At 40.4% G+C, this 21,551-nt stretch overlaps 2 protein-coding genes and 1 long non-coding RNA gene across 4 annotated transcripts; 1 reads left to right on the forward strand and 2 right to left on the reverse strand.

The window, feature by feature from the left end:
• Positions 1-566: 566 nt before the first annotated feature.
• On the reverse strand, positions 567-3,161 carry LOC116259474 (uncharacterized). The gene is made up of 3 exons (XR_004173946.2): positions 2,588-3,161; positions 2,305-2,473; positions 567-947 (listed from the first exon to the last, which is right to left on the reverse strand). It is a non-coding gene; the product is annotated as an uncharacterized LOC116259474 (long non-coding RNA).
• Positions 3,162-6,207: 3,046 nt separating this feature from the next.
• On the forward strand, positions 6,208-11,262 carry LOC116259629 (UDP-glycosyltransferase 82A1). 2 transcript variants are annotated; one of them, XM_050079246.1, is made up of 3 exons: positions 6,208-6,758; positions 6,954-7,896; positions 9,156-11,262. In XM_050079246.1, exons 1-2 carry the CDS (start codon positions 6,275-6,277, stop codon positions 7,859-7,861), a joined length of 1,392 nt encoding a protein of 463 aa, XP_049935203.1. In that variant the 5' UTR covers positions 6,208-6,274; the 3' UTR covers positions 7,862-7,896; positions 9,156-11,262. The 2 variants fall into 2 exon arrangements, with proteins under 2 accessions (XP_049935203.1, XP_031493345.2); XM_031637485.2 differs by lacking the exon at positions 9,156-11,262 and having other exon boundaries at positions 6,210-6,758; positions 6,954-8,090.
• A 5,128-nt stretch (positions 11,263-16,390) lies between these two features.
• LOC116258658 (proteinaceous RNase P 1, chloroplastic/mitochondrial) lies at positions 16,391-20,602 on the reverse strand. The gene is made up of 6 exons (XM_031635937.2): positions 19,533-20,602; positions 19,209-19,304; positions 18,905-19,086; positions 17,658-17,778; positions 16,835-16,900; positions 16,391-16,710 (listed from the first exon to the last, which is right to left on the reverse strand). The coding sequence occupies exons 1-6, from the start codon at positions 20,589-20,591 to the stop codon at positions 16,609-16,611; spliced, it is 1,626 nt and encodes a 541-aa protein (XP_031491797.2). The 5' UTR covers positions 20,592-20,602; the 3' UTR covers positions 16,391-16,608.
• Between the last annotated feature and the right edge of the window lie 949 nt (positions 20,603-21,551).

Here is a 21,551-nt window from a genome sequence, read left to right on the forward strand (position 1 = left end):
TTATTGGAGGAGTGAATTGGTACCTCTGACTCACCCACACGAACCTGTTGTTGAAGTCCCTGTTGAGGTGATCAACATGATCCTATCATAACACAGTAGACCCTTGATAAAAAGAGGTGGGCTGTGGCTGTCAGACAGGCGCTCACTTTTTTGAATTTCACAGGTGTCATTCTCCGCAAAAAATGAAGCAACAGGGCTCCTCTCTTCTTTTTTTTTCTTCAAATCGGAATTACATATTAGTTCTTGCTCAATGCCCTTTAACAACCCCCCTTCCCCCTCCTTTTTCTCCCTCTTTGAAAACTTGCAAAGGTAATACAATGTAAAATTTGTGGTTCTGCCCCTGAATTAAGGACAAGAGAAACAGAAACTAGCTGTAAGGAACAACAACTTTGTCCGCTTAGTGCCTTCAAGTTGAGAAAACTGGGAGATTCTCACCAGAAGATTTTTCTTTTGTTTCTTTTTTGATGAATGGGTGCCAATCTATTATTAAGAGAGAATAATGAATACAAAAAGAATGAGAAAAAAAAAGACTGCAACAAGTCTTCACTACACAGTGGCGATCGTATTACCACCTGTATCTAGTCTATTATCCTCACTACCTCTAACCAACAATCAGAGGTGATTATTGCAAATTGAAATATGAACAAATATCTGCATGCCCAATCAATTCTCCCTTACAGATTGTAGATACCAGTTCCATAAGACAACCCTCATACGGCTTGGATTTCCGAAAGGGGGACAGAATTTTTGTTTTCAACCATAATTGGATAGCCTTCATAACATCCCTGCTCCAAGATTGTTGCAGAAGAAGAGAAGAACATGTTTGCCAGATCTCATTCTTTAGCACTCTAACTGGTTTCAAAACATTATCATGCATAGGCTTGTTCCTAGAGATCCATATCTTTTTTCTTCAGTCTGTCTGACCCATTCGGATTTCATTTTTCCATCTGTCAAAAAGTGGAATCAGTGAGTTTCCATATGACTATATGAAAACATAACCTCCAATATTTCTGAAATTCTTTATAGGAAAATCATTTACTAAACCACCATTGAAGAACAGCACATAAATCAGAATTTGGCATTCTAATTATACCGAACCAGGATAGGACATAGTTCCAAACACAGCTTCAGAATATAGGCAGTCAAAAGTAGATGTTCCTGGTCCTCCACTGCTCTACAACAGAGAACACATCTGGAAGCTAACTCAACACCAAACTGTTGCAATCGAGTCTCAGTTTGTAAACCCCCTAAAGTAGCAAATATGTAGACCCGGAGGCTCAAGGAATAGGGCTAATCCATATCCATATGATCAACATGATTGTACCATAACACAGTAAACCCTTAATAAAGGGGGTGGCCTATGGTGTCAGGTGCTCACTTTTTTATTGTCACAGATGTCACCCTTTGCAAAAGCTGAAGCAACAGCACCCCCCCCCCCCACCCTTTTTCTTTTCTTCAAATCGGAACTATCAATGCCCTTTAACAAAGGTAATAGTAATACTATGTAAAATTTGTGGTTCTGCCCTTGAATTAAGTACAAGAGAGACAGAAAGTGCTTGTAAGGAACAAGAACTTTGTCGGCTTAGTGACTTCAAGTTGAAGAAGACTGGGAGATTCTTACTAGAAGGTTGAATCTAAGTGGAACCTATAGCCTTTTGGCAGAGAGGAGTAGGCAAGAGTGGTTTCCATATATGCCACAACTAAGGTCACATTAATGTAACACCTGTCAATCTAGTTGCAGCGCTACAATCCTCCTGCCGGCACTCTCTGTGTCAACAAAAATGGAAAAGAGATCTTTAGAAGTTAATTATACGTGACGTTTCTCTTTTAAGGACATTTTTACAAGAAAGAACAATGGCACTTATGAACACAGCCATGTAGAGCAGCGTTGACATTGTTATAGAGGACAAGGCCTAAGCCTAAGCAGTGCAAACTAATGTGATATAGAGAAAGTTCCTGCCATAGTTTTGGCAATATATGGATCCTGTAGGGTTCTAAGTTCTTCTTGCACTTAGTTGGTCCAAATTTGAATTATTTGCGGCCTCATTAAGATTGCCCAAGTTAGTCCGAGCTTGCTGCTCCCAGGGGACACAATTGTTGGACAGTGGATCCTAGACTCTGTTTTTAAAGTGGGCCAGCATCTCTTATATAACTTCTAGTTACAACTTCCAGCTTGTTCGAAATAGTGGAGACTCAGTGTGATCGCAGGATGACAATTTGTCTTTGAACCACATAAATACTTGTATTATTGTGTCCTTTTCTTCTTGGTCACAAGGATATGAGAAGATTTCATTCTTAACTCACATGAGATGGCAGTTGTGCACTGATGGCGCGAACATGGCTTGGCTACGAACAGTCACTAGCAAAGCCAAAATCCGGTTTCCGGTCTGTCCTCATGCCATTATTTTGACATGAATGAGAATAAAAGTTCAAAGAACCGTGGATGTAGCTCTAATTCCTCTGTAAAAGATGCCTGACAATTACAAATCTTTGGTAGTTAAGCGTCAGTATACCATCCTAAGTGAAGAAAATAATGTGACTTGCAAGGTAAAGCAATTATCAAGAAAGAATTGAGTTACAGCTATACCTATGAATGCCGTAATATTTGGGCTGATGAAAGGAATCCACAAGTACTGAAAATCACCGGCCGTTTATCATCACAACCCAAACACACTGGTTGTCTATAAATAGATATGGAAGACTTGTCACTCAACAGTCAACAGTATAACATGTCTTATGTGCCTGTGTGTCAACCATATCAATACCAACATGCCCCTTTCTGTTCTTTCCATATGGAAAGATTCATCCAAGCAATGTGTAAATGACAAAACCCTGAACTTCTTTTTTCTCTCTTTTTTTGTTTTTAAGGACCAAAAAACAAACATAATAATGAAATTTTTAAAAAATTAGGTGGGCGCTTGGCATTCATTTGTGTGGCCACATGTCTCCACACGGACCACATAAAAATTATACAAAATCAACTGCACTTTTTATGCCAACATTCTTGTCATCCGTCTCATCAGCATCCATATTGATAGAGTGGATAAGAAAGAGGAGCGTTAATGGAGAAAAGAAAAAAGAAAGATGTTCAAACGCCACCAAGTATTCTGATCCGGCCCCTAGAAGGCTCTTCATAACAAGATAAACAACTCTTTCTATTCCAGGCATTATTCACAGTGCATCCCTGAAATCTTTACAAAAGTAAAAGGAGGGACCCAATCTTTTGACTGTGGGCTTGTTGTGCCGTGTGTGGATAAACTGCTTAATATACTAAGCCTCTCTTTTTAAAAGTTATGTCATCTGCTGGCTAGCGTGCCTTCCTTGTGTAGACCTACTCCCACTTATTGGAGGCTATGATTTTAATAGTTTCTTGAGTTCTTTTATCAACACTCGTGAACACGATCCGCACATGCTATAAAATATAAATCTTCTGCGCTTCTTTTGCTTGTTTTTTAATTACTAGAACCTTTCCACAAACCAGATTAGTTAACCTGCCTACAATTAAAGAGCAGGTTAGAACTAGTACGAGGATATCCTTATAAAATGAACTTATTGAGCAGAGTGGCAGTTTTGGGACTTGATCAGTACACTTCTCCTTACATCCTTTGCAGCTCCTCTTGTCCTTCTGATGCCTTACAGTGTAGAAGATTTTAATGCTAAGTAAACTCCTTGTAACACCCTAAAAGTTTAGTCATCATTGAAGACTCTGAAAAATTTTGAAGGACTTATAAGGACCTTCATTAAATGATTAGTTACCATGGTTCCTAACCTTTTTCAAGTTGAACGCGAAGCTGCTAGGAGTGGTTTGGAATCCTCTAGCTTACACCTCCTGTTTGAGTGTTGAAATGACTTTGATACCAATGTAATATCTTGACTAACATATCCTAACCCGCATGTAGCAATTTTGGTTCTACCCCAACCAAAAAAAAAAAAAGAAAAGAAAAAGAAAAACAGTTAGGCACCAGGGCAATTAATCAATTAAATAACCTTCTTATAAGTCCTTAAAAGGATGAACCATAGCATGCCTACCACCAATCAAACTACCGATAATATATACATGAGAACTCAGTAACACTTTCGCCACAGTTTAAGAGCAATTTGGCTTTAGATAGAGTTAAAGGGCAATGGCAGAAATGTGCCCTTCTTCGGCAGACTAGCAAAACCGCAAAAGTAACTCCCACATGTAAGATTCTAGCCAAGAACCGGTCCATTAAATGCAATCTCTCATAAAGAACATAAAAATAACGATTCTTCTTAACCTAACAAAGCTAGAAAAGGCGATGACGTCAGATTTTCCAAAGGGAAGCATCGGTCAGGGACGTCTGGACACCAGAGTGAAGCTGAAAAGAAGAAAGCATATGCTCACTTCCTGCTGCCTGTGATCAAGATCCTGCATGGACCGCAGTTTTAATTTCTTTCCAATGGAACCTAAGCTGGAAGTGAGTGGTTGTACTTTCTTTTCTCCCTTCTATTTGGTGGCTCAAAAGAATCGAAATTGGCCCCAAGAGCTTTCAAAATATGAAAAGGAAAAGAAAAAGTGACTCCTCTTAGGAACAAAGCATCTTTCTTTTTAGGTAGGAAAAGCTGTGACCTGCAAGGCACATGCAGCACGCCTCTCTTTTAGGTCAGATAACCACTTTGTCTTGCATCTTTCTGAGAGTAGACATAAAGAAAAATTGAGGTTAATGGAAAGAGATCATGGTAATCGTCTTATTTTAAGTTATAAGCTTCCACCATGGTATATGCCTAACTTTGGCTCCGTGATAAACGTGAAGACCATGGTTAGAAAATTATGAGGTTCATTGATCAACTTGATACTTTCGATGCCATGGAAAAGGTATCCCGCCGGATCCCTTTTCCATCCATTAGGGATACTTTTTTGGTGAAAATGCTGCTAAAGATGGAATATCTGGAAGGTCGGACGGAAAACAGATCTGACCTAAGCTTTACCAATCTCGTCCCTATCAGATAGAACATGGTTCAGACTTGGACTAGGACATTTCTGAAATTGAATTCTGCTTGACTAGCTTAATGTCCACCTAGAGTTGGATTTTTTTTGCTGCAGATTAAATTCAAATGCAAAACCATATACATGTAAAATCTATGCCCCCAACTATGTCACCTATAATATATGAAATTATAGTGACGAAATGAAAATTTGATATTTCGTAGGATTGTATGACAAGTTGAGCCGGCTTGAGCTCGACTTGAACTTGCTCTCCAAAACTCACTCAAGAGCTCGAGTTCAAATATATGCTCAAATATTAATTGGCTTGAACTTTACTTGTTTAAACTCAATTCTACTCGATCACATAGCGAATGTTGAATTATAATAAGATAATAGATAAAAGAATAACAACTGAATGAGTTAATCAAGTTAAGCGAGTTGAGTTCAAGCTCGATCTGACCCAACTTGAGCTCGACTTGGCTTATGAACGGCCCTATTTTTTAGATTGGACTTATAATTTGGGAAAGCTAAAATCATTAATCTTTACAAACTTTATAAATAAATTCAATTTATATGATCTCTTTTAATTTTATAAATTTCAATACTTTGCGTCCATCTATGCAATTGAACTTATACTAGATAACGATTTAATGCTTGAGCACAAAAAAGCACTAGAAGGCATATGGAGATATGAATAACTATTTGTGTGTAATATGTAAGGTGAAATCTGCCGACAGTCCAATAATGACTGCCTAACGCATTCACACTACATAAAGTGAGATCACCGAGCTGTCCAATCACAGCCTGAATTGAATAGCGTGTTGTGAGGGCCTGAAGGTTTTTCTGTCTAAACTTGAATGGACAAATCCAAAAACTCTCTCTCTCTCTCTCTCTCTCTCTCTCTCTATATATATATATATATATATATATATATATATATATATATATATATATATATATATATATATATATATATATATCAAGAGAGATTCTTTACGGAGCCTGACTGATCAGATTAGAGTCGCACTGAATCCAGTGCAAGCCTGTCATGTCTGCAACAGTACAGATCTGCAGCCCTTTGGGGTAACGTAATAAAGGTTATCACTTTTCTAATTGACTATACCCGGTGAGAAAGATTAACGTGCATATAACAGGGATTTATTATAATCGCACGCCAGATAGAGAACGTACCAAATGCAATATCCCATGTGCTTTATTTAGGTTTGTGGTAAAACGCAAGCCACGTTTCTCACTGGATCATGGCAGTGAGATTTTCTATATAGAGGAAGCCAAGACAGTAGTGATAAGCACAAAAACCTGCTAAAAATGAGGACTCAAGGAAGGCCGAAGGTAGCCTTAGTGCCTTATCCAGCACAGGGACATGTGACTCCCATGGTTCAACTTGCATCAGCCTTGAACCGTTTAGGCTTCCAACCAGTTCTCATCAACCCCCAGTTCATCCACTCTCAGTTGTCATGCACTGCAGTTAGTGAAGATGATGGTAATGTCGTTATGTTCATGTCTATTCCTGACGGCCTGGATGATGACCAACCACGTGATTTCTTTGCAATCTCGCATTTCATGGAGAATATCATGCCTCTGCATCTTGACCAACTCCTTCGAAGCTTTGATAGCAGAGCAGAAGGCCTTGCTTTTGTTGTTGTTGATTTGCTCGCATCTTGTGCAATCAGTGTTGCGGAGCGCTGCAGAATTCCTGTTGTTGGATTTTGGCCAGCCATGTACGCCACTTATACCATTGTGAAAGCTATTCCAGATTTTATCCAAAAGAGACTTATTTCCGCCATTGATGGTATGATATAAATCTAACATAGGAAAGTCTTTACATTACATAAACCAGTTTCCTAATTTTTCTTCTGCGCATTTCCATCTGATCAAATATTTTTTTTTATAAAAGATGGCATATCAGAATCATTACAGTTCATGAAGTTGGAGGTGCTACTCGTAGGACTTATTCAGTGTTTCACCAGTTTTTTTGTTCACGCAGGTTCTCCATTGACAGAAGAAACAGTGGGCTTTTTACCTTCTTTACCTGGGCTGAACCCAACCCACTGTCCATGGTTGGTAGGAAATGCAACTTCCCGTCTTTTCAGATTCAAGTTTTGGTTAGCAACGTTGAAACGTGTTGCTTCCCTGAAATGGATCCTGTTCAACTCATTCCCGGAAGAGAATCAAAGACAGCAACAACCATCACTCTCCATTGCAGAACCAGTGGTTTCTCCAGAACCAGTGGTTTCTCCAGAACCAAGCTTATTCCATGTTGGACCACTCACGAGGCATATTGAGCACAACCCTAGCATGTGGGAGGAAGATAATAGTTGCACTGTTTGGCTGGCCAAGCAGGTCTCTGGTTCAGTGATTTATGTCTCTTTTGGAAGCTGGGTTGGCCTGTCACTTCAACAACATATAGTTGAGTTAGCAATTGCATTGGAAGCCTCAGAAAGGCCATTTCTGTGGGTGTTACGAACTGCATGGCAAGCAAAGCTCCCAACAGGTTTCCTGGAAAGTGTTGGACGGAGGGGGAAAGTGGTGGACTGGGCTCCACAGAGGGAGGTCCTGGAAAGCAAAGCAGTTGGTTGCTTCCTGACACATTGTGGGTGGAATTCAACCGTAGAAGCCATAATTGCAGGAAAACCACTTCTGTGCTGGCCTGTATCAGGTGACCAGTTTGTGAACTGCGAATTCATCGTAAATGTTTGGAAGGTAGGGATTCAACTGGAAGGCGAGGAGAGGGAGGATATAAGAAAAGGGCTAGCAATGAAGATGTCTCACTGGCAAGAGCTCAAGAAGAATATGTTGGCACTGAGGAAGAGAGTGTTCGGAATTGATGGAGAGCTGACAGCAATGAAAAATCTTATATCCTTCACACAAGCAGTGATGAACGGGAAAGCCTAGTGGAGGAAAGATACAAATCGTATGGGAATGCAATGGTAGGTTAAAGCATTTTACTGCAATTCCCAACTGGTTTATCATGCACAAAATAAATTTGGGCTGTCAAACAAGAATGACAGCGCATTTCTCCATCTGTTCCTTCTGCAATATGACTGCTATGACATATTGATATATAAACATGCAGAATGACTTTCAATAACTAAGATATAGCTAGTAGCTAGCTCATTTATCACTTGGATCATTAGTCAACTCACAACATAAAATTTCAGTACCATGTATGCGAGAAAAATTTAAACAGAGAAGGCATAGATTCATGAACAAGTAAGCTCAGATATGTTGGCTATAACTTGTTTAAAGCAAAAGCACACCTGCGCAGAATGTGCAATATAATGCATGGAACTTCCACATTTGACTTTAAGATGAAACTAACCTTTATCTGACTCACAAAGTGACATCCTTTTCTTGCAGTACCTAATTAAATTAGGAAATCTAAAACTTCTGCATATTTATATATGTTACATATGTAGGTATATGGATGTGTATATGTGGATAGAACCTTGATAAGCCAGATGGGGCAGGATGTGTGGATTGGACCTTGTGGAATGCACAAACCAGATAAATAATTATGACAACTCATGTTATGCCCGTAAGTATTGTAGAAAATTAGTCGCATGAAGTCAATATCAAAGCGAACTAAAAGATTAAGGTTTACTTTTTTATATTTTTGACCAACCCATGGAGCAGACATACATCCACAACGGTGCACATGAAAGGCAATATATACAAAAAGATTCTAGGTCAAATGTGATGTTCTTTTTGTTTTTCCTCAACAAACCAATTTAAAAATGTTCAATATCCAGAGAGCAACTATTCACGCCTTCACTCTGAACATTTTTCTATGTTGGCATGATAGTTCAAAAGAAAATATGTAAACTACAGAGCAAACTACAATGTTATTTACACTAATGTAATACGTTTGAGTATCTACAGATTCATGTATACATACAGACGTAAGTATGTACATTGCAGACATTACCATAGAAATGACAAGGAAATAGTAGTTAAAAAATAACAATCATGTCACAGACCAATGGCATTTGTCAAAATAAACCTTGAGAAATTTGATGAAACACACATACAGACTGTACATATCACAGGAAAAAAGCAAACAAACACAAGAAACAAGTGGCTAACATGTTTTACCTTTCTACTAGTCACACCTAAAACTCAGATGTGATAGGCTCATACCTTCTATTCTTGAATTTTGGACAACTGACCAAGACTCTGCACCTTTCAGGTAAGGATCTTCAATTAAGATGCAAATTTTGATGCATGGGTAAGCTGGATCATGTCCACCCATGATAATTTAACTGCAGGAGATATTTCCAGATTTCCAGTGTTTTCGTCTCAGAAAGACTACTCCTGATCAACTGATGTCTGCTCTACGAGATGGTTGGAGAAATATTTGACTTTGAATTTTCAGCTTTCAAGAGAGAGACAGATTTATAGTTCTCAGGAAAATAGAAAATAAACAGCATGAAACTTATTTGGATAAGCACTACTTTAGCACCTTCAACTATAAGCCATGCTGCTTTTTGGGCATATTTACACCTGATTATTTTCAGGTAAAATGCCAGACAAAATTTACTCCAAAATGCAGAAATTACTCTATCAAGGAAGAGAAAATGGATCTAACAAGACAAGAGTAGATATTAGTTTAAGAATGGTTCAGCAAATCAGCAAACATTAGAATTAGTGTTAACTGAGCTACACAATTCTCACTAGTTCCACGCCTAAAACTGATCAAATCTAGTCATATTTGTGCAAATTTGTAAATGGCATGAAAGAAAAAACAAATTGTTTCCCTTCATCTGCATGATAATTTCCTTAATATGGCCCCCATGTAGAAATTTGAGTACCTGCATTGCACAACTATGTCTGTGTGTTTGTGTTTTAATTGACACATAGGAGCAGTTTGATGTTTCCAGTAAGAATCTGATGCAACTTCAAATTTCAAAAATTTTTAATATAGCCCTTATAAGCAGACATTGAAACAATTTTGGTCTTGTGATGATTTAATTAGTGGAAGAAGTAACATCTTTTTAGTAGTTTGAGAACAGTTGGCTAATCAAAGCACCTACCGAAGTTTAGTGAGTTGCAGTAAGAATCTGATGTAACTTCAAATTTAAAAAAATTTGGTATAGCTCTTACAGCAGAGATTGAAACAATTTTGGCCTTCGATTATTCATATAATGCCCGAGTCATAAGTAACACGAATCCATCAAACTAATCACATCAGCCTAAGATTTTTTTCGTACATAGAAATAAAGACAACCAGGACCTATGTCGAATTTGTAAGTAATAAAAGTCCATCAAACTCACCACTTAAGCCTAAGGAATCTTTCGCAAATGCAAGTAGGGATGACACTGATACTCAGGCAATATTTGACTAGGACGGACTCTAAAGGGCCACTAATTTATTTTTTCATGGAATATCCTTCATCCAAAATTGATCCGCCCATCAGGCTGTTACCTCAGGTGCAAAAACAGATGCTCATTCTTTCGAAAGCAATTAAGGGACAAACAACCATTTGGGGATTATATGTATTTAAGCACCAAATAGAAAGTACATTTCCGAGATCCCATCATGTTTGTCTGGACTTAACATAGGAGTCAAAAAAGACAACCATTTCAAAACAGATGCAAATAAGAGAACAGAAAGAAGCTTCCCCGTGGAAATCATTCTATTAAATTCCTCTCCTGCATTCAGTAAAGCAAGATTACAAAAAATAAAAACTTTCGCCTTTTCTCTTCCAAGCGTCTACCATTTGATTCTCATTATGCTTTCGAATCCAAACTCTCGCGATTGAAGGGCCAATCAGAAGCGTTTGGCTCTTAAATTACACGAAAAAAAAAAAATCAGAGTCAGAGCTTCCATCACGCCAAAGCAAGGTTGATAAACACCAATGAAGCTTCAGCATTGAAAGTCAATCTAAAGAAAAAGCTGGTCCCTGACGGAAGCACCGGACCCTTCAACGATGAGACTCATATTGGACGCCTGAGTGGGCGCACGCACACACACACGGGGACAACACACACGCAGGCTCGCAGCCACGCATAAACAGAAATTCTTCCAACCAAAACCATCAAAATAACACGAAAACATGCCCGAGCAACTAGACAATTACCACCATAAAATAAAAGAGAACTGGCAAAGATCAAAGCAAGAAGATGAAGTTCGGTGCTCAGATACCTAACCCATCGTCACGAAAAACTGAGCAACAAAAACTACACTACATACTTTGGGGCTTTCAGGCTTCCACTTCAAGCTGAAGGATCCCTCATAGTGCACAGGGCAACATTCTCTCCTACTGCCATGTGGAGCAGGCAAGGCCAGGGAAAATGAAAATAGCACAGAAACGGACACCATTCATTAGGGCCTTCCACCTTTCAACAAACGAAAACATCGTAGGTAGGGCTGCACACGAGCCGAGTCGAGACTCGACTCAACGAGCTCGAGCTCGAACTCGAGTCGAGCTACCTAACACAAGCTCGTGCTCGACTCGATTAAACAAAGTCGAGCTCGACTCGATTAACTCGATTAGCTCGTTTAAATAAAAATGATCCTTCTTTTTAAAATATCTAGTAAATTTCATGACGTGGGATGAAATTTGTGAATTACTCAACCCTGCCAACAGTTTAGAGCTGCAAATAGACACCATTTGGTATTAGCTCATTATTAAATATTATAGAATCATAAGCTGATGACTGAACAATTGAACAAAATGTAAATAGGACATAATGTATACGAGGAAATAAAAGTTTAAAATTGGCTACACAGTATGGTAAAATAACAGCCAACTTCAGTAGTCAGCATATGTCCTTTGATGGAAAAAGAGACGAGCAGATTCAAGTCCAGATCTGAGCAGAGCATCATCTCCCAGAGGAAATTGGATAATAGCAGCAAAGTATTGAGCAAGCTTTAGAATATAGTTTGAGAAAACGTAGACAGGAGTCAAGATCAAGGTTGTGCAGAACAGAAAATAACCCATGAGTCCATGACCTCTGGCTTTGCATGTAAATCCCCAGCATCCTCAACCTCCCAGCTCCAAAGGCCTGTCCACACAGTGTCTCCAAAGCACTTCCCATACCCAGCTGCCATGATCACCAAAACCCAGTTCAAATTTCCAACAGAAATCATCCAATACATAGATGATATAATAAAGGACATGCTCCTTAGTGCAGAACAGAAATCATCCAATACGCAAATGATATAATACAATATATGTTCCTTAGTACACAACAACTAGCAGATAGAAACAAAGCTTTTTTGGTTTGATGTCATGGGCTGCCATGTCTTACCAAGAAGCCAAAACCCAGCCCTGCAACCACATAGTTCTCTATGGACACAGCAGCGAGCTCCATAGCCATAGCTTCTTGCTCTCTATCAGTGATCTCCTGCACAGAGTGGGACTGCTCTGGTTCTCCAGCAGGGAAAGTGCTTTGGAGACAATCTAGCTTACAATGAAGTACGTCAAACATGAGAAGCTAACAACCTAAAAGAATATAACATGAGAAAATGTTGTACTTTTACAGATGGATGCACATTCTCGCTGTTCTACTCTTTACTGGCAGGCCCTTTAGTGTAATGTGCACTAAATATTATTGCAGGATTCCCAACCATGACCTATGAATGAATGAATGAACAGAAAAAATCATCCCAGGCAACAGAGCAAGAAACAACGTGAGAAGATAAATAAAAAGAAAGAATAATAAAAGAATAATAAAAGCTATTTATTTCAAGCCATGAATGAATGAACAGAAAAAATCTTCCCAGGCAACAGAGCAAGAAACAACGTGAGAAGATAAAGAACAAGAAAGAATAATAAAAGCTATTTTTTTCAATGTTTCATGCCTAGACCCTTTAGTGCCTAAGTGAAGGCCTTGCACACAGCTGGATCAACACATGCCTGGCACACATGTCATAAACAATATATAAAAAGAATTTATGTTAATGAAATAAAAAATCACGTCAACATGAAGGAAGAAAAAGGAAATGTGGATCAATGTTGTTCCTGTAAAGCTTGGTGAACAAGATTTAAGAAAGAAAATATTGGACAGGCGAGATTTGAAGGTTTCTAACATGGCTAAAAACCGTCGACTGCTTAGGAAGAGCAAATTTCTTCCAAGCAATCACTTTGCACGAGGAAAAAAAATAACAAAATCTCTTTGACCCCTTTCTGAGCCTTCTTTCTCATTTCTAACCACCAAAATAAGCATTGCATCAAGAAATTCAAAACAACAAAACAGACTTCACAAAACAGGTAAGAAGGAGGAAGAGGAAGAAGATGAACAACAATGAGAAGAAAGGAAGGTTGAAGGGGTACCTGACGTGAAGGCGGGGGCAGAAAGCACGCCTCTAGAAGCAATTACGACCTCAATATTTATCCCTTTCTAAGATCTCTGCCAAAATAAAAAGCAAAAAAATGATTAATAAGAGGATGAAGTCAAGGATTTGTTTGAAAGCACAGGCGCAACACAAGATGTTCAAAACTTTGACCCCCGGAGGAGCATTAGCATACCATCGGGCGTTAGGCAGAGCAGAGGGCGGTGGTGGGCCGGTGGCGGTGGCAGAGAAGGAAATGAGGAGGAAATGCAGACAGTGGAGCTGTCGTTCCCGTGCTTGTGCAGACCCTGCGAAGGTGAGCCTATGAGGATGAGGTGTCACCGTGTCACGGACTCAACGAGAGTTTAAGAGAGAGAGAGGCAAAGAAAGAGCGCATGAAAAAGAGGGGAACATACCTTGGGTCGTCTCTGGATGCTCATTTGTGTTCTTTTCATTGTGTGGACTGTCGTGGGGAGCCTAAACAAAAACGCAGACGGCAGGCCGGACGGTGGAGCTGGTGGTTAGATGTCGAATGCCATTGCCGGATGGTGGAGCTGGAGCCTGGTGGTTAGATGCCAAATGCCGGACGGTGGTCCGGTGGAGATGGTGTGCGGCGGTGGCGGTCTGGGCCGTCTGGCGGAGAGGAGAGGACTGGATAGATAGTCGACAGAAGAGAGAGAAAAGGGGAAAAGAACTTATAACCGATCAATTTTTACCCTAAACCGGTGAACCGGTTTTGGTAAATTTGTGTTATCGGTTTTCAAAATTTAAACGGTTTTATATAAACGAGTCGAGTCGAGTTCTTAAAACTCGAACTCGACTCGTTTACTCATTCGAGTTTCATTGTAAGCTCGAACTCGACTCGTTTATAAACGAGTCGAGCTCGAGCCGAGTTTAACCGGGCGAGTTCGAGTCGAGCCCGAGCTGGCTCGACTCGTTGTGCAGCCCTAATCGTAGGTAAGGCAACCTAGTTCTATGGAAATAATAGAAAACAGCTATTCCCTTTCCGAATTCATTATTCATGTAACTTGGTAGCTAACATGTATTAAAATTCAAGGAAACGTTTTTGTTATTCCTCAAAAAGTTAAGTGCGATTCTTGAGAAAATATTATTCAAACTGTCAAATGAAGCTCAGTTGGATCAGTTGATTCAGATATGAGAAATTCGCAAATATAGACGGTGCTCGAAATGTAAATGCATTTCTGATAGAACAAGACATATCTGCACTAAATCATCTCTATGAATTTGTATGTTGCTTTATCAAACTCCATCGTCTTGGGGTTTGCGCAGGACAGGGCTTCAGGCCAAGAGATCCCAACTGGTTCAAATTTGCCCCAAGCTCGACCAAGAACTAAATAGAAGGAACCGAGCTCAGTCACTAGTTCTAGCCGTCTAGGGTCGGCCCGTTAACCAGCGAGGTATGTTTAGTTAATGGAAAACGATTAAATTAATTAGCCCCAGTTTATCATGTTATTCTTTTAACATGAGATTAAATGAAGAAAAATCTACAAACAACCGCCCATTTGAGCCAATATTAAACCGTCGGCCGCTGACGAGGGGCGACGGCAGCCGGTCGGCCCCAGCCGTGGCAGGGCGGGGCGACAGAGTGGAATTATGGCGAGGGTCGGAGACACAGCGAGCCATCGGTAGCTCGGCGACGGTTGGCATCCCCGACCCTCACCATCTGGCGAGGATCAGATCGTGGGGTGCGGTTTGCCCATAGTTGAGGGTCAAGAAAGTACTGGAGGGACGATCACCGCGGAGGAACGTGGAGGAGGTGAACGGATGAAGAAGCGCGGTGATCTCAGATGAAGCCTGTGAGAAGATGATGTAGTCAGCCACTGCTTAGGTTCATGAGAGGCAATTCATTGCACGCAAAGGAATACGGTTTGCGTTCAAAATCTTGAAATGTCAGTGGCTGGTGGTTTTCATTTAGATTTTCGGTTGTATGGTATTGTCTTAGTGACGTTAGATTCAGCATGGGAACTTGGTATCCTTCCTGCTGGGAAATTGGGAAGACAAAAAGGGACTTGTCATTACTTTTATCATATGTCCGTCAATCTTGTAATGGCTTTTGTATGTGTCACAAGGCTTGCTTCTTAAATCAGTAAGCGATGGAGGAGCCGGCCAAAGAGGATATCGCCCTTAGCTAGAATGGCTTCCCTGCATACTTCTATGAGGCACTGGAGTATAACTGAGAGTGACGTGACTGGTAATTTGACTGTGTTTTATGAAGAAGAAACTTGTCATGAGCGCCGGCAGAATCATACTTAATCCCAATTCTTAAGTTTAAACACTGAAATTCAGCACATTACCTTGTGTAACTTTTCAAATTCATTAACTAGGATTCTTATTAATCCAATGAAAGATCAATGCTGCATTCTCCTCTGCAAAGTGCATTCTTGCCTACCAGGGGGGCTTAAATGTACCATTGTCTTTGGCGCTTGAGGTTGTCAAGTAGTTTGTATTTGCTCCAGGACGAGGCAGTAGCGTACAACTAGACTTTTTGAAGGCTTGTGATAAAGTTGGCTGATGGTTACAGCTTACTCCTTGGGCTGAGGTTCCATTGAGGGTACGTAGCTGTGTGTTTTGTGGTTAGCTCTCGGACTCTTGATACATGCTTGTGAATGGCACCGAGGGGCACCTCTTCTCCCCGAAGCAAGAACCTTCGTCCCCTGTCGCCTTCATAGTTGCGATTGAGAATTTCGCTAGATGACGAAAAGCTGTAGGGACGAGTCTTCAGCATCAGCTCGGTTCTCCTTCATCAGAGACGTTTGCTTTGCACAAGGCAATTTAAATGGTTCCTAAGGAGGATAATCTGTGGCAACTGCGTTTAACCATGAGCAGTAGATAACAGCTCTTAAAGAAGAGAAAGATCAAGATTAAAGAACTTAGCAGTAAGGACTTGAGTGACGGTTGCTGGGGCAGTGTCAGGCTTCTTAACAGTCAACCTGCAAAAGATATTTGCTCGCTGCTCCTTAACAGGCTGGAATGGGATGACTGTCACGAGGGGTACCTTGGTGATTCTGGGATTTCTACGAGGTTGTAAAAGGAAGTATTACGTTCAGTGACCTTATTAATTGAGCATACCCAAGTCCTGGCTGCACATCTCAATAGTTGAACATACCTTCTTCAAAGGGATAAAGTAGAAACAAACAGAGAACATCGATAAGCTTTCTTAGGACGCACGTAAGAAAATAATATCCAAAATTGAGCAGCTGAGCATTACATATTACACATTAAAGAGATGGCTACAAAATCGAGCAATTTGCAAATTAAAACTGCTGCAATGAAATACCGAGGTAGGTTCGGAATCGCCCCACCTTCAGCATTCGCCAGAAGCTTGTTTGACAGATGACATAAATCAAATCGGTAAGCCATGCCTATTTGCACAAATCCATGGCCTTGGAGTTTCAGACTCCTCATCAATAGCAATAGGTATGTGCCAACTGCCAACTTCTGACTCCTGCAATTCCAAGGAAAATGCTGGTCATTATAATTTACTAGGCGACAGGTACATGGGCAGGTATTTGAATGAAACATGATGACAAAAGCAAATTGAAGGTAAAGAGAAGAGAGAGAGCTAGGACCTGTATCAATGTTGAATATGGGGGTGGCATTCTGAAGCTGATGGTCTTTGACACCGCCAGCCGAACCTGCAAAGAAACACAAGAACTTAGTAACCAGCACAGCCGCAGCATTCTACTTTCAAATTTCCATCAATGAGTACATAAATCATGAGCAATCAGATGAACGTTGAATATCATCAGAGATAGCATCTGAACATCACAAATACCTTCCAGAATCATTTTCATGTAAGCATTAGATAGAAAGGAGTTTTTCAGAAAATAGAAGTAAACACCAGTTTCTCCGGCCTAAGTTTGACTTTCACAGTCAACAAGTTTTGTGTGTGTGTGTGTGTACACGCAAGAGAGAGAGAAACCTGGTGAACAAGAATGTCACTCATTGATTAGGTGACAAAAATTATACCCCAGACTACACGTTCTACCAACTAATAAAAAGAGAACTGGATAGCTACACTCTTTGAGCACTGCAGGCAAACCTTCTAAAACTCTAGACATTCAGCCCATCTGGAGAACATCACCTGTCACCTAGGTACCATGAGTGAACGTTTTTTAATCTTTTCTTACATAGATTTCTGGATATATGGATAAGATTACGTGTGAACAGGAAGGAGGAGACAGGAAAAACATGAAAAAACCCAAGTCCATCTTGACAGCAATAAATTGCAAAGTTTGAATGGTTCAAGAATGCTGGACAATTTCACAACTGAAGCATAAGCCAACTTCAATCAATAATAAATTTGTACAGAAAAAAAAAATCATAAGAATCTTATAATGACAATAAAAGATTCATTTTGATGAATAAGCATTCAAGCAAGAAGAAATAGACCTGATGTCTCTCTTTCCACCTTGGGAAAAAGCTATTCCCTAGAAGTTGAAACAAATGATCTCTCATTTCATCATTCGTAACCAGCAAAGAACGGCAACTGACTGCTGCATATAACCAATACCTGGTCAACATCATACAAATATCAGTGATTTCTAATCACATACTACAATTAGAGAAAAATGACAAGTAGAAAAATAAAATGTAAAAACAGATCTATTAGATCCACAGGGTTAAGCTAAACATGTGCAGTGAATACAAAAAATGACTTATAGAAGCCCTTGAAATCCCCACAATCATGAAAACCTGCAACAAACATAGGGTGTGTGATCTTTACAATTTGCTTTCTCCTTTCACATACTTCAGAACCATGGGGCCGTAAGGAATAATAACAAGATCATTAGTTACCATCAAGCTCCTAGAAGATGTACTCTTGTTCATGACTACTGATTAGAACCTTTTTTATGATATCTTACTTTTCACAACATTGCAAAAGCTTTTATTCACAGTCCATTAAATTTCCATCTATTTACATTAAAATGCCAATTCAACGTATTTTGAAAGAAATGCCAACCCTGGAATGCAATACTCGAGATGCAAGTCATGCATGGTATCCCATTCTGAAGTTCAATCATGGTGTTAACGAAAAACTATGATGATTAGCTCCTGCTCTGTGGGATTCTTTGTATGTCAGGTTTAGGAATAGAGGACTAGAATCTAGAAGTATCCATCTCTGCCCCAAATAATCCCCTGCAGTGACATTCTGACTGTAAAACAAACAAGACAAATCAAGCCAGAGGCCCACAGCTTCATGCTTATCAAGGGATTTCATATCTGATAATCAATTTTGATGATAAGATGCACCTTGTCTGGTGAACAGGTAACTGAGGTATCAGATGAACATAATTAAGAATGAAAAAGACAAGCTCTTCCAAAATTTGAAGCTTCATCCTGAATTAGAGTCATCTATTATGCTGGTTGAGTGTGACAATAGGGGAAAAGATGAAAAGAAAAAGGCATCTTCTTCCTATAAGTTTCCTTTTATTTAGCCCAACTAATTTCAATTGAACCCCTTTCATGTGATCTAATTGAATCTATCATAGAATTAGGAAGCCGCTTGATTTCTCCTCCCTATGGCCAAGCAACTTACCAGGAGCTTAATACATCCACAAAGTATTAAAGGTTTAATGTCCAATAGCCGTGACAGAAGTCATAATAACATATAAAGAGGTAAAAGATTACAAACTAACCAGTCATCATTTGATCCATTCGGAGTAGCATAGAGTGCATGGGATCTCTGCCATTCTTCTATCAACCGCTTGTTCTGTGGTCTATTTGCAAGATTATCCTTTAGACGCCGGCTATGAAGAACAATGAGGGGCAATTTCTTTGTTGGACTCATTTCTCGTAATGCATTAACAACAGAATTCAACTGCCATAACATTCAGAATGCATATCCTTACTAAAGTAAATCTAAAACTCTCAATCCATGACGTGAGTAAATGAGCTCATGTATCCTAATCAGATAAACGCCAGCTGTGGTTAACTACTTACTTGGAAGAAGTTGAAACCGTATGTACCCTGATTGAAGAGGCCCACATTAGCACCATCAACTACAGCATCAAACGGTCCATTGTTCTTAAGCCAATCCTAGAAGTAGCAACCGCTTGAATTAGCCTACTTAAACTCAATATTTCAAACCGACAAGTACAACTTTTTGTATCAAAATGTCACGTAGGGCGCTCGTAAAGTCCAATTTTTTCATTACGATAAAATAATGTTCAGCAAGCAGATGAGAAGAAAGTTGGACCTTTGAGCACGAAACTACAAATCCCCAACTTGAAGCCACATTAGACGATTCCATGATAGAAAGTTTACCTGAAACTTGGTGAAATTTGTCTTGACTTCCCTTTGGCAAGCCAATTCTGCAAGCGACTTTCCGAAGTTCTCCGTCTCTACTGGGTCGATATCCACTGTAACCATCCGCTGCCCACATGCCTGGCAGACGCCATTCTCATTAACCCACGTCCTTACGACACTCCACTCTCCCTTTCCTAACCAACCTTTCCCGTGCCACCCACCGCCACCAGCAACAACCCCTGCTCTAATCTCCTCTGCGTCCCAGTCCTCTACTCCGACCCGCGTAGCTGCCTCACTCCTGAACCACCTATCCGTTATCTCCGCGGTCGATTCCGATACTGCCCTCACCGTCCTTCTCAACCTATGCAAAAGAGAATAAACCTTTTCTTCCCTCTCTGCCTCTGCACTCGCCTGCAGCAATGCAGCAAGCTCACCCTCCTCCGGCAAAACTCCAACTTGTGACATGCACTCATCGACCGCATAAGCTTTCTCAACGTTCCCCACTCTGCAAAACCCTAGCAAAGTTGGGCTGAAAGACCGAAGGCGCGGCGCGAGACCGGAATCTGGCATCCGCTTGACGAGGTCGAAGGCGACGTCCAGGTCGCCCTTCTCGACGGCGAGACGAACGACCGCGGTGATCGTCGCCTCGTTTGCAGGAACACCGCAGGCTTTCATTCGGTCATAGATTTCAAATCCACGTTCAATAATGGTCGCTCGATCTACTTCCTCTGTGGAGGCAGGGGTCGGAAGGGAACATACGTAGAGGAGGGTGTTGTAGTGGTGGCTAGAGAGGGGGACACCTGCGAGGCAGGCCTCATCGTAGAAGGCGATAGCGGAAGCCGCGTCCCCGTTCTTCGAGCACATATCCAGACGGTGGCGTAGGATGCCCTCCGGCGACTCTCGCCGCGCCTTCTTCCGCCGGGGAGAATCGGAAACGGAGACGCTGACGGCGCTACCGGCGGTCGACGACGACCGGGGGCCGGCGGGGGAGGCGGCGGAAGTCATCCTGAGGAGAGGAGGGGCGCGGCGGAGGTGGCGCCAAGGGAAGGCGGGGCATTTGAAGAGAAGGGTTCCCATCGGGTCTTGGGGACCAAATCCGGTTTGGTTAATTTATAGTTACAAAGAGAAATTTCCGGCTGCGGCCAGATTTGTCTCTATTCTCAAGATAAGGGTGTAACCTTTTTGGATTTCCTAGCAAAAACTTTATCTTCGCTTTCAATGCGTTAATCATTAATAAGGGCATGCATTTTACTAACATCATTCCTAATTTTAGTTTTTCCACATCACTTTCAAATCCAAGGAAGATAATAACTCAACAGTAGGAGTTAGTATGATATCTAAGCTCTACGTAATGATGCTATTTATCTAGTTAAGATTTATGAAATATGTAAACTAAGTAAAAATAAGTTATACATAAGATGATCTTGAGCTGTTGAATTAATTTGGCCAATGATGCATACAGTGTGACATATAATTCTTGTAAAATGATATATTGTACTTTTAATTAAAAAAAAACTTTGTGAATCATTATTCAAGGTGATCGTGTAACTTATACGGTCAATCTACATAGTTCTCATATAGCTTACCAACTAGGCTAAAGGAGTGGGATTTATGTGGGAACATGGATATATATCAGGTTCCGGGTGAAAAAGTTTTAACTTTCTGCTGGCAGGATCGTAACGCGTGTCAGTACATGAAAACAGTATCGTTTGGACAAACATATGAAGGAACTTTCGGCGATTACTTAAAAAGAACGAAATGAAGAGACTACGGGCGTTTGCTTTGCTGATAGATCCACTAATCATTTTCTTCTGATACATATCGAAAGCTCAGGTGTGAAGATCTTAAATCCATAAATCTTATGCGACGTGGTATTGCTTATATGGCAAAAGATGCAGACAAAAATCCACGATTCATGAAACTAAGAATCTCTAATCCGACACAGGATCTACAGTAGAGATCTTCACTTTGCTTCTGTTCATCGTCAAAAAAGCCCAAACTAAGATCATAGACAGGTTTATTTTAAATTCATGGGTT

This window comes from Nymphaea colorata, chromosome 8 (assembly GCF_008831285.2).
Source record: "Nymphaea colorata isolate Beijing-Zhang1983 chromosome 8, ASM883128v2, whole genome shotgun sequence".
Lineage (NCBI taxonomy): Eukaryota > Viridiplantae > Streptophyta > Magnoliopsida > Nymphaeales > Nymphaeaceae > Nymphaea > Nymphaea colorata.